This window comes from Gasterosteus aculeatus, chromosome 5 (genome assembly GCF_964276395.1).
Source record: "Gasterosteus aculeatus chromosome 5, fGasAcu3.hap1.1, whole genome shotgun sequence".
NCBI classification, from domain to species: domain Eukaryota; kingdom Metazoa; phylum Chordata; class Actinopteri; order Perciformes; family Gasterosteidae; genus Gasterosteus; species Gasterosteus aculeatus.
In genome coordinates, this window is record NC_135692.1 from 3,518,274 (window position 1) to 3,530,490 (window position 12,217).

A 12,217-nucleotide genomic window follows, 5' to 3' on the forward strand; every position below is an offset into this window, starting at 1 on the left:
ATTGGCGTAAATGTGTTTGCATACTCTGTACAAACCATGGATGTGTCGTTAAAATGTAATCTTAAAGATTTTTCTAGCATGTACCAAGATGATATATGTGAATGGAAAAACATCCTGATCTTTTCAAGCTTCACATCATGATGTAAAAGCATGTTATGTACTAGGAAGACTAATAAAGTGCCATACGTATACATATATGAGTCCTTTTACCATACACATTTCTTTTCACATTGTGAGTCCTTCTTTCTAAAGCAAAGCTGTCTTTTTAACTAACATATTTATGTGTGTATGTACATCATTTTATATATGTATGCATATGTGTATGCATATAGGCATGTATGCATATATATTTATGATTATATAAATATGTGTATGAGTGTGTTTCTTTAATTTCTTATATTTAGTTTTCTTTTATGTAACAATACATCAAAGCAAATGTCTTTATGTCACTAGTACCAACTCATGACGTCATAGTGAGTGATATGCATAGTTGTTTCTGCAACATATTTTTGAGTGACAGAAGCAGCTTCTTTATACAAGAAGATTAGTTTGCTAATTTTGTGAAATTTTGCTCATTTTGTGGAGTCGGTACAACACATCCCAATTAAGTAGAGGTAATATTTTCTCTGTGGTTCATGAGATACTAGTTGACTAGTTTCCTAGTTTCCTCAGTTTCCTGCCTTGACTTTGACTATTGAAAGAAGTGAGTCCGTTATTTTCCTTGATCTCTTTTCATTCCTGTCTTCTTACCCTTTTTCCTTCATTTCTATTTGTGTTGTTGGCCTTTTTAATAAATGAGAGTGGATAGTTTTACATTCAAAAGTAAGGTCAGCTATAGTAGCTAACTGTGGAGGCCCTTTCAACAACACAGACCCTGCCTTGACAATAAAATAAGTCTTTCTCAAAATAATCTGCAATGTACTTGTGGGATATAGTGTAGTATACACAATCATCCTAGTAGCAGTCAGTGAAAACTATTTGGAAAAGGGCAGACACATTCAAAAATACTTGGCAAGTTCAGGCAGAACAAGTACGTTGATAATTTCTACATTTCGACAGAATTTCATGGTGTGTGGAAATATCTCATGTAGTTGCTCCAAAAAGGGTCATAACATGTTATGTCCAAATGTCATAAAGAATGACAAAGAAATCCAATATTGTATGAAAAAGTAAAAAAAAAAAAAGTATATAAAGGTCTTTCTCTATTGTTTTTCAACTCTGTGATGTAAACGAACTGGACTTTTCTGAAAATAGTTTAATTATTATCTTATCACTTAAGATTGTGAGCTATATTTAAAAGTTCCTTGTTTATTAAAACATTTTCTCCCACACTGCTGAGGAGAAATCTTTAGCAACACATGGGACCCTGGATCTAATTATTTTGCCTCTATTCTAAAGAATGAACTATTAATAGCATTTATTCTGGGTATTCTATTGTCCTGATTTGTCTGCATAAATTCCTTCATATGTTACATTTTAACAGTTTTTTTAATGCCACGCTATTCTAAGAATAGAAGGAAGCTTGACAAATAGTCCATTTAGCATTTCTACATACAATGGCATTTCTATGGCAAGTTGTATTACATTTGTTTAATGACTTTTCATGTCATACTACACCATGATTTTTTTAAAATGTCCTATATATTTTTTAAACCATACCGTTTGTATGTTTTTACTGAGAGTCAAACCTATTACTTTGAAATAAAAATAGATAATATGCTGTGCCACTAAAGAGGGGGCTATGCTGTTAAAATGACTGAAATGCTAATGTCAAAGAGGCCGACCTTCTTAATGTGGCTCCTCTTTAATTTGTTCCCTAGTTTGCTTCACATTGGAGAGAAAGATGAAACGTTTGACCAGCAAATGGTATGACCAACAATTATTCCTGACCACTATAAATCTTGAAATAGTGTGACAGTGATTTCTTTGGACGGAGGAGGAACTGGATGGAAACATCCTGACAATGCCAGTTAGATAATGTAGTCAGTTATAAATGATCCTCTTACCTTCGGGATATTTCACCACCAACAGCCGTCTGTAAACTTCGATCAGAAAAGTGTTCCTCTCTCCCAGGGTGAACTCTTTCTGACCCGCCGAACTTGTTAACAGTCACTCGAATTATGAATAATCCCGGTGAGCCACCAACAGCCATGCTAACGACCCCATTAGCATCTCTTATTGGGCGCTCATCTGAGTCCACAGCAGGGGCCGAGGGGCCAGCAGACGTTGTGCAAACGCAGTTGGAGGAATTAACACTCCCATTGACTTACATTGATTTCTCCAGCACAGACTCTATAAGCTGATTAATTCTAAATTACCTTGGTCATCAGGCGAAATAACTGCCCATTGAAGCGCATCATCACAGTGCCTGCTTAAGCACACAGGAGAGCCGTTAAGAAAAGTGACTTTCATTTGATCGTTTGCTTCATTTGTCCTTTATCATATGGTTGTTATCGGATGGTGAGGAAAAACTCATTTTCTGTGTAAATCTAAAAGCTCATTGCATAGCATTTCATTTCTAATGTGGCGGTCCGTGAATGGAGGAGGTCAGGATACAGTGGGTCTACGTGTGAAACAAAAACATTAACTTATTCTAATTTAAGTCTTTAACTTAAATAACATTACAAAATCATCAAAATCATCAAAACCTCGATGTGTTTGAGTATTTTTGTTGTGTTTTTGTTTAGTTTAGATTTTAAAACAGCAAACGGGAGGAAATACTGTACGTTGCCCATGAAATATCTTTGAGAATGCATGGGAGGTATATGGGAATGTGATTTAGTAGGAGACAGAGTTGCATATCACAACACACAGACCAGTCCTTGTGAGGTGGAGCCGATTTTGTTCTCTTTTCATGGTGGTTGTCCTTGCTTCCTCCGGCCTCCACCTCCCTCACGGCAACAAAGTGGTTTGGATTATAAAAGTGTTGCTTTCAATTCCAACTTCTGTAGCTATTACAATGATTTACCCTGGACCATGTTCAGGCCTGTAGATCTAATTGAAAGCGAGCTAGTTTAAAACCTCTTTCAACGCTGCGTTGTAAATTCACTACAATGGTCACAAATTTAGACGAAAATGGCCTTGGCCGCGCAAAGTTTTGTCTCCACTGGGTGATGGTGAACAATGGAGGGAAGCAGACGCTCTTTAGAATGAGGAGAGGAGGCAAAGTTCAGAGAAGTTCATTCACATCGCTTGAGTGCTGGACTAGCAGGGATAGGATGGCTGGACATAAAGGTGTCAACTGCAATTTACTGTCACAATTTGGCCATTAAGTTGCACTCATCAAGGGTGACTTATAATACGCACAACAGTTCAGCATTTGTGGATCCAATAATCACAAGTAGCACAGTAATAAACAAGGGCCATGGACAACAGTATAATGCTAAGAAGTCGCCATGGAGTGGAGGGAATCTGGGTGTAAATCAGAAGGGAACCAAAAAGAGAAACAAGTTGTGAAAGAGGCCTCAGCACATCTGCCAGTAAAGCTGCCATTATCCCCCCTGAAACACTGGCTCTCATTTACCAAGCCAGGGAAAGTGAAAGTTAGCAGTAAATTCTGACAATATTTGTGTTCTAAACTAACAGTGTTAGTGTGATGGGTGTTCAAATCTCTGCCAAAAGGGGTTTTCCTTGAAGATCACAGTTAATATATACAGGGATTTATTACATTCTTTAAAAAGGGGTCATATCTGCCACGAGAGCTCCTTGAGCAGCATGCAGATGGACAAATATTATTTGGAAATATTAGGCTGATGGGACCAGCAGTATGCAAATTGTGTTTTTTGAAAGAGACAGATACAGAGATATAGTAAAGCAAACACGTGCTCTCCTCACAGACACCTGCCACACACCTCGTAGAAATAACCAGCTTCAAAACACCGACAACAGTTACTGTTAATATGGCTACATGCAGCAGGTCAGTTAATTCCTAGTGGGATATTCTGGACCGATGGTAATAATTTGGGTGTATTACAGCATTTTTATTCCCATACACTTAATGCTTTCAAGCTTACTGAAACCAATCACCACCCAGATCATCTTCTCCCCGGCCCACATCTCTGACAGCTACACACCTTTTCTTCCAGGGGTCAATTGAAACACCCGCATGCACACGTGTTAAATATTTTTATGGACACATTGAAACACATGCATTCAACACCAATGCAGGAGTTGTAGGGAGGGACGATCCTCTCTGAACCTGCCGTGGTACCTACGCTACGGTTCCACTGATGGCTTCAGTGCCCTGAAACTTAACTGATCAGGATGAACTCTGTTTCACCCTCTCTGTTCATCTGCCAGGGTCATCAGGCCTCTGCTTTGCTTTCCCTCCTGCTATGGATTCCAGATTTCTCTCTGAATTTCTTTTTCGACACAACTTATTGATTGTGTAAGGATAATAAAATCTGTGTTTGTGTTTGTTAGGACCCACTGTGTGTCTACAAAGTAAAATACATTAACTGCGCCCAAATTTCCAATAACCCATGGAGAGCTGCGCTTTTTCTAATTTTATTCATTATTGTGCTGTAATCAGGTTGTAATTGTAGATCAACCCAACATCTGCAGTAAAGTGACTCTTTTTACACAAATTTGTTAAGTTGTCAACAATATAAAATGTCAGTACAACTGTTTTTTAATAAATATATCATATCAGACATATATTTTCATAGCTAGGGTCAGGACGCAGTCTAGCTTACCCTAACACCTGGGAGCAGGGCTAAAGAACTAGAAGAACAGTTCCACCCTGCATGTTGACTTTAAAAAAAAGAAAAGCACTCTACCTATTTAGCATTGCACCTCGTTGAAGTCTCAAGACAGTTTACACAATAGAAATTGATATATTTTTTATTTCCTTTTTTATGCATCCTTCTTCCTTGTCACCTCCTGGTGCTGGAAACCCCCACAATGCAACCCGAGCAAACATGTTGCACTGCTGGCAGTTAATGAAACCGTAGAGGCACGGTAAGGCTTTCCCACTTTACATCTAGCTAGGCCTTTCCCAGGGTTTTCAGTCACTGTGCTAAGCTAACTCTGTACTCTACACCATAAAAAAAAACATCCATGTGTTCCACACAAATGGTTTAATAGAAATTAAATAACAAAAAACAGGATTCTCCACATAATTTTTATTAAATAAAAAGGCCATACAATATAACATAATTCACTTAAATAAGTTTGGATAAGATACAAAAGTTATATAAAACAGACTCTACATTACATATGTACATAATCCTATAGATACACCTCTGAGCTGATTAAAGTGTTCCATGACTGTATAGTGCCTCTCGTTTAGTTTGTTCAAACAAACTAATATATACATGTATACAAATCCAATGTATTAATATCATAAAATAAACTGTAAAATACGTCATCTACAATATATACAATTCATGCAAAGTCAAAAAATGTAAGTTGATGCAGCCATTGATGTACAACAACCTTTTGTATTCTCAGTTTCACCTCTAAATATAGCTGGTGAACTTGGTTGGCAGATTGTCAACAGGATAGACGGTAGGTCCCGTCTTCATGGCGGGTGGCCCATTTAGCAGAGTCCAGTGACACTTTGTGACCACCTCCACCAGGAAGATCTTCAGCAGGACCTTTGCAAACTCTTTCCCGACACACATTCTGGAGCCCCCTCCGAACGGGATGTACTGGAACCTGGAGGAGTCGGACGAAGGTTTGGTCATGAAGCGCTCCGGCTGGAAGCCCTCCTTGTTGGGGAAGATCTCTGCGACATCATGGGTGTCACAGATGCTGTAGATGACGTTCCAGCCTTTGGGGATTTGGTAGCCCTGAATTGATAAGGGGAACTGATCAGTAAGCAGCTACAGCTTTTCAGTTGTGTCTCAATCTTCCCTTTGCACATTCGGTTCAGAGACATCTTTGTCAACTTACATTGAGCTCAAAGGTCTTCAGGGCCACTCTGAAGCCTCCAGGAACTGGGGGGTTGATCCTCAAAGTCTCTTTAATGACACAACCTGTGTACTTCAACTGCTGCAAGGCCTCAATATTGAGACTGTGTAGTTCCATCCCCTGCTCCTCCTAAAGACAGAGACAAACACGCATTTGAGGAGAAGCTAAGGACCAGTTCTTCAGTCGCTCAAAGAAACATGGCACTGGGAATCAGATCAAAGTTTAACGTGACTTATACTAATGAATGAGAAAGCTTCACTGTGGATTACCGTTATGACAAGAATAGGGTATACTGACCCCACTGTTTCATTTCAAAATAGGACTTATTGAGTTGTAGCACAGCCTCTTTTCCACCAAGGTCAAGAACGGTGTTTTCTGCTGTGTGTGTAAACTTCCTCTACAGGATTTTTAGTGCATTTGCAAACTGTATGCACCGCTAGCTGTGAGCCGCCGGCGCTGTGGTCACCATGTTGAGGGCTGTGCAGAGCAATAGATGTGCTTGTCGAATTGCATTACAGCGGCCTCTATCAGAAAGGCATTGGATGAAACGTATTGAACTTAAGATGAACAGTGTATTTACCCTGTCCATCAGTTCCTGCCTCAGTCTATCCACAACTTCAGGGTTCAGGCCCAGGAACATAACCAGAGAGGTGGCCGTGCTGGCTGTGGTCTCATGGCCGCCAAACAACAGCTCTGTGGCAGACTCCTTAATGGCCTGGAACCAGAAATAGATACACATAGAATTAGTTCAGACAAACTAAAATGTATAATTAAATGTATAATAAGAGGAGTGATCGTTTTGTCACATGTGTGATTATATTACATATCATTTAGCTGACGCGTTTATCCAGAGAGACTTACAATAAGGGCATTTCAACCATAAGGTTAGAGGAGATGGCCTCAGTACCTGCATGCTGAACGGTTCCCCGTTCTTCCTGCTGCTGTCTATGAGCTGCTGCAGAGCGTCTCCATGTTGGGACTCCTTGTCCGACTCCTGCACTTTCTTCTTAATGTTCTCCTCTATCTTGGAGTGGATGAAGTTCCTCGCCTTCAGACCCTGGAAGAGCGTAAAAGGATTAATCACCCCGATGCTCACATTCACTGCACATTGATTGACTTGCCCAAGTTATGCAGTTGCCCACAGTGAATAGTTCATATTGTAGGACTGCTGATGTCAGCATGCTGATGAACATGGTTGGCTATGATGTGATATGAGAAATCACAGGTGCATCATGCGTCATTCACCAAATAGCTTGGAGAGAGAAGTCAGCTTTACAACGAGCTGCCTTTAGAAGTAACACTCATTTACAAAATAAAGCTATGGAAAATCTATTGCACATACTTAAAGTAAAAATGGTGCAGCACAGCAGTACATGGATGAGGAGTTTGTCTCTTACCCTGTACAGTCCGCTGAAGGGCACGTCAATGGGCAGAGAGAACAGATTCTTGATCATTTCCTCAAACGCCTCCACCAGCTGCTGCTCGTCGGTCTTGATCTGCTCCGGCTTGAAGCCAAGCAGGATCCTCATGGCGATGCGAAACATCAGCCGCTTCATCTCCGGGTAAACCAGAACACAGGAGTCCTTGGCCACCCACTCCTTCACCGCGGCTCGCACTTCCTCCTGGATGACAGGGATGTAGAGTTCCAGAGCCTCTGTGGAGAAAGCCCGCATGATGGCCTGAAGAAAGGCAAGAGGGTTACATATTTGGAAGCAGAAGCATGTGTGTGCTTTTATCTCTGACTGAGGTGCTCCAATATTAGATTTGGCAACAGTAGAATTTTGCCTCGGTGCACTGAAAACAACATCTTACCAAGTCATTTTCAAATGCAAATCTACTTATTTCAATGATTTAATTTTTTAATCAAATGAGATGTTCACAACTCCAGTGCAGTAACCTGCGTTTGTATTGTACTGTATTTAGATACAGACATTACTTTTTCGAAATCCTGCACATGGAGATTTAAGTTCAAATATGACAACGTTTTTAGGATCCAAAGATCAAAAATGATAAACGGTATTGATAAGGCTGCTTTAATGGATTACTAAAGAATGCTGATAGTTGCTGTACTGCCTAATTTAAGTTATGCAGAAAATAATTCCGTATAAATGCGCCTCATGTACCGTTGCGTATGTCTGCGTCAATAACGATTTATTGGAAAAGTTCCAGGCTGCACTGAAATAACAACGATGAACTCCTATCAGCTGTGATACCGACGACCTTTTCAAACGAATTCCCAACGCACCTTTTTCTTGGTCTTGTGTTGGGCACCGTGCACGTTGGACAGGGTGTCCGAGCCCAGGATGGTGCGCACGGACGCGGGCCACTGCACCGACACGAGCCGGTTCTCCCCCAGCAGGATCTGGCGGACGTTGTCCGCTCCGGTGACGCGCACCGTGGGGCTGCCGAAGAGGTGCGTGCGGTAGATGTAACCGTACTTCTGCCGCTTCATGCGCAAAAACTTTCTCCTCTGCGAAGGTGCACAAGAACCGACGCACCACGATGAGCAAACTACACACAGTGATCCAGCTCGGTGATTACGTTTCATTAATTAAATAAAACATCTTGACAAATAATACTGTGACTACAGATTAGCTATTCATACCACTGGATAATCCCGACAGAGCGTATAACGCCGCACATGCGGTTTGTTTGTGGACGTTGTCCTGGAGGCGGGCAGGGAGCGGCTTACCTGCAGGATGAGCTGCAGCGTCTCTCCAATGAACGGTAAGCCCATGGATCCGGGGGGCAGCGGCTTCGGGCAGCTGGGATCTCTGCCTCGGATCATGTAAACCTCCCACAGCTTGAGCGCCACGAGGAACAGGAGGACGGGGAGCACGATGGTGCACAGGAAGGTGGCCAGCAGCGTGCTGAGGGCCATGTTGCAGCTGGAGAGTTGTGTTCCGCCACGATGACTCCCGGGCGGCTCGCCCGGCGCTTTTATAGGCTGTCGTTACCTTCTCCTCCCTCAGATAAATTAGTTCACTCAAAGTTCATCTTTAATTGTGGGCTTGTCGCTCGGCCCCGCCTCCGGCCCGCGGAGGCCGACTCGCCCTCGCCATTTGTTCCACGGGGGCCGCATCCTTAATCCCTACCTCCTGTTGTACGCAGACAACTGAGAGCACAAAAAAAAGGTGCCGGTTCCCTCGGAGACAATGGGAGGCTAGTTTACACACTCATTACCTTTGGCTTTAGCCCCGCTAGGGGGATCAGTGAGGACGCCTGCAGGGAGGCTGCATTCAAGCAATCCGGCAGAAAACGGGACGAGAAGAATGTCTTAATCCTTCTTCTGTGAGCCGCACTGCATTCAACGGCAGAGGTTTTGTTTAGTTTAGCGCATGCACACACACATGCACACACACATGCACACACACATGCACACACACTGCGAACGAGTTGGTGAGGGTGAACACAGATATGCACGTTATTCCCCCACGAAGAGCACTCATCTGGAGGCGAGGTGACGTCCTGGATAAACCTGTTGGAATTGAACCCTCTCGTTAATCTAGTGGGATACTTTGGCCCCCCCGCACACGCACACGCACAGTGCGTGTCGTTATAAAAATGATATCTCCCAGTGGGTTCAAACTTGGGTCAGTAGAGAATGGCTGAGGTACGCACGCGCAAACAAGGTTATCCCCGGGCACGACAAGTGAGCACAGAGAGAGAAATGGAGAGAAGAGGGAGGCAGGGGGGAGACAGGAGGGGGGAGTGGGGCTCCAAGGCGCTCATCTACCGAGCCACCACATCCTCTCTGCATTTGGTCTCTTGTTTTTGTTTTGTTTTACGACCTAGTCACATCCGTGTGTGTGTGTGTGTGTGTGTGTGTGTGTGTGTGTGTGTGTGCGTGCGCGAGTGAGGTTTGGCTTTTTTACAACAACACACCTTCCTGTTTTCTTTTGGACAATAAGGATTTGGGGGTTTATTCCAGTCCAGGTTTTTTGACTTGATGTCTGTTTGTCTAAAATACTTTTTAGACCAACAGATCGAAAATGAATAGATACCCAATTTATTATGAGGCTCTTGTGCAAACATGGGCTACACCGCTCCCACATTTGTTTTAGATATAATATTACCATGATGCTGCATCCATCATGTCAGATCATGTTGTCATTTAGTGGAAGATATTATCAAGACCCTACAACAAACGAGTAGATGGAGTTTTGGAACTGCCGGTGGCTGGTAGTGTTCAGGGTGAATGGGTTTCCAGCTGGTCCTGCTGGTCATGGTCACTTTTTCTCATCACAATGTGAATGTGTGAAACAGGATTCTGCTGTTCAGGTGTGATAAGGCGGGGGGGGGGGTAAGTGTGGAGGATGATTCCCTGGTCTAAACCCAGACTTAGTTTAAACCTGCCGATCAGCTGCTGCACTCGTCACTTCGAAGCTGAGCAAAAATGTAGTACTAGTATTAGTATACTAATCAAATGCTCACTTGTCAGTAAGATACCACTTTTAAGTACTTGTGTAGCTGAAAGTAGTTACTTTTATTAAGTGTCTGTTCTAGAACTATTGCTACTAATGAATTCACCCGGTAAAGTGTTTACTGTTATCATAACAACACACACTTACGCACACACACACACACACACACACACACACACACACACACACACACACACACACACACACACACACACACAGAGCACACATTCAGCACAAGTGCAGAGGCACACATGTTTGTATCTCCTCCCCCAGCTCCCACACTGACCTGCCTGTAACCCTGACATCTCAATGAACTCTCACGCTCAACCAAGTTCACTGTCCATCAAACAGAGAGGGAGGGACTGAGATAGAGTGAGAGGACAGAAGGAGGGAGAGAAAACAGAGACAGAGAGGACAGAAAGAGGGAGAGAAAACAGAGACAGAGAGGACAGAAAGAGGGAGAGGGAGGGAGAGAAAACAGAGAGAGTAAGGGGAGACAGAGGGAGGGAGACAAAATACTCAGCGTGGTTACATGGATTCGATTAACTGGCTTAGTCGGACTGAAATCGAATTATCCGTTTCATGTAAACACCTTTGTCCGACTATGTGCGGTCCGACTACGATCCGATTAACACCCCTGGATAACTCGATCCGATCCAGTTGATAGTTGGACTATTGCTGCATGTAACGGTGAATCGGATGAGGAACTGGACTTTGCGTCTTTGCGCGTGCTTGAGATCCCGACGGCGTCTTCTCTCCGTTATCAAATCAGCCAATAGCGCCATTCGCATTCGCTGTGCTCCTATTAACATCATGCACACATAGTAGAGGGATGTAGCTTCACCTCGCTCTCCGTTCGCCATCTTTCTCGTAATGTTGATGTTGTTGTTGTTGGTAGTGGTGAAGCGGTCAAGCGGAAATGGCTGTATCACAACTAGTTGTAATGAAAACAGCGCCACCTATCGTATCGGATATGACATTCTTTCGGCCAATGATTCGATTTATTCACTGCCATGTATATTGGGATAATAGCACTTGCCCCGAAAGAGAGCATAGTCCGACTAAGCAAAGATTCGAATTATACCATCATGTAAACACACTGACAGGTAGCTAGAGCTCTTCCAGTGGTGAATACTTGGTTTCCTTTAACCCTGTAGTTCACAACCTTTTTCTTTTTCATTTGAGGATATAGGAACATTGTAAGACCCCCCGCCCCCCCTTCTACCTTCTTTGTTGAATTAATTGCAACATAATTTCAAAATTGTGAAAACGGTGGTGTGGTGGTTAGCACTGTCGCCTCACAGCAAGAAGGTCCTTGGTTCCACTCCGCCCAGTGGCCTTTCTGTGTGGAGTCTGCATGTTCTCCCTGTGTCTGCGTGGGTTCTCTCCGGGTTCTCCGGCTCCCACAGTCCAAAGACATGCTCTGGGATCAGGTTGATTGGGGACTCTAAATTGCCCGTAGTGTGTGTTAATGGTTGTGTGTAGCCCTGCGATTGGCTGGTGACCAGTCCAGGCTGAACCCCGTCTATCGCCTGAAGTTGGCTGGGATAGACTCCATGTTTAAGTAAATCTACTTAACATATTCAAATTGAAGTTGAAAATCTTACGGCATACATACTCATGGACCATCCCTGTGGTGACTGTCTCTTACTTCCACCAACCAAGATATTTATACAGGTCAGTAAAGGTTTGAAAGTTATTCTGGGCTTTTTTTAGAATATGGTGGTCTAATGCGGTATTACACTGGATGGTGCATTCAATGTTACTCTAACCACTCACCAAAGACCAACATTTGAAAGCCTCGATAGCGTTGTTGGTTCCGTTGCACAGCTGATGACACTTAGTGTTGGTCTCGCCTGTGGTGCTCAGTGTCTCTGATT

The 12,217-nt window shown here is 43.0% G+C and overlaps 1 protein-coding gene across 1 annotated transcript; it reads right to left on the bottom strand.

The window, feature by feature from the left end:
* Positions 1–5,111: 5,111 nt before the first annotated feature.
* On the bottom strand, positions 5,112–9,549 carry cyp26a1 (cytochrome P450, family 26, subfamily A, polypeptide 1). The gene is made up of 7 exons (XM_040177481.2): positions 8,606–9,549; positions 8,159–8,383; positions 7,311–7,592; positions 6,821–6,970; positions 6,494–6,628; positions 5,896–6,042; positions 5,112–5,792 (listed from the first exon to the last, which is right to left on the bottom strand). The coding sequence occupies exons 1-7, from the start codon at positions 8,792–8,794 to the stop codon at positions 5,460–5,462; spliced, it is 1,461 nt and encodes a 486-aa protein (XP_040033415.2). The 5' UTR covers positions 8,795–9,549; the 3' UTR covers positions 5,112–5,459.
* Positions 9,550–12,217: the final 2,668 nt, after the last annotated feature.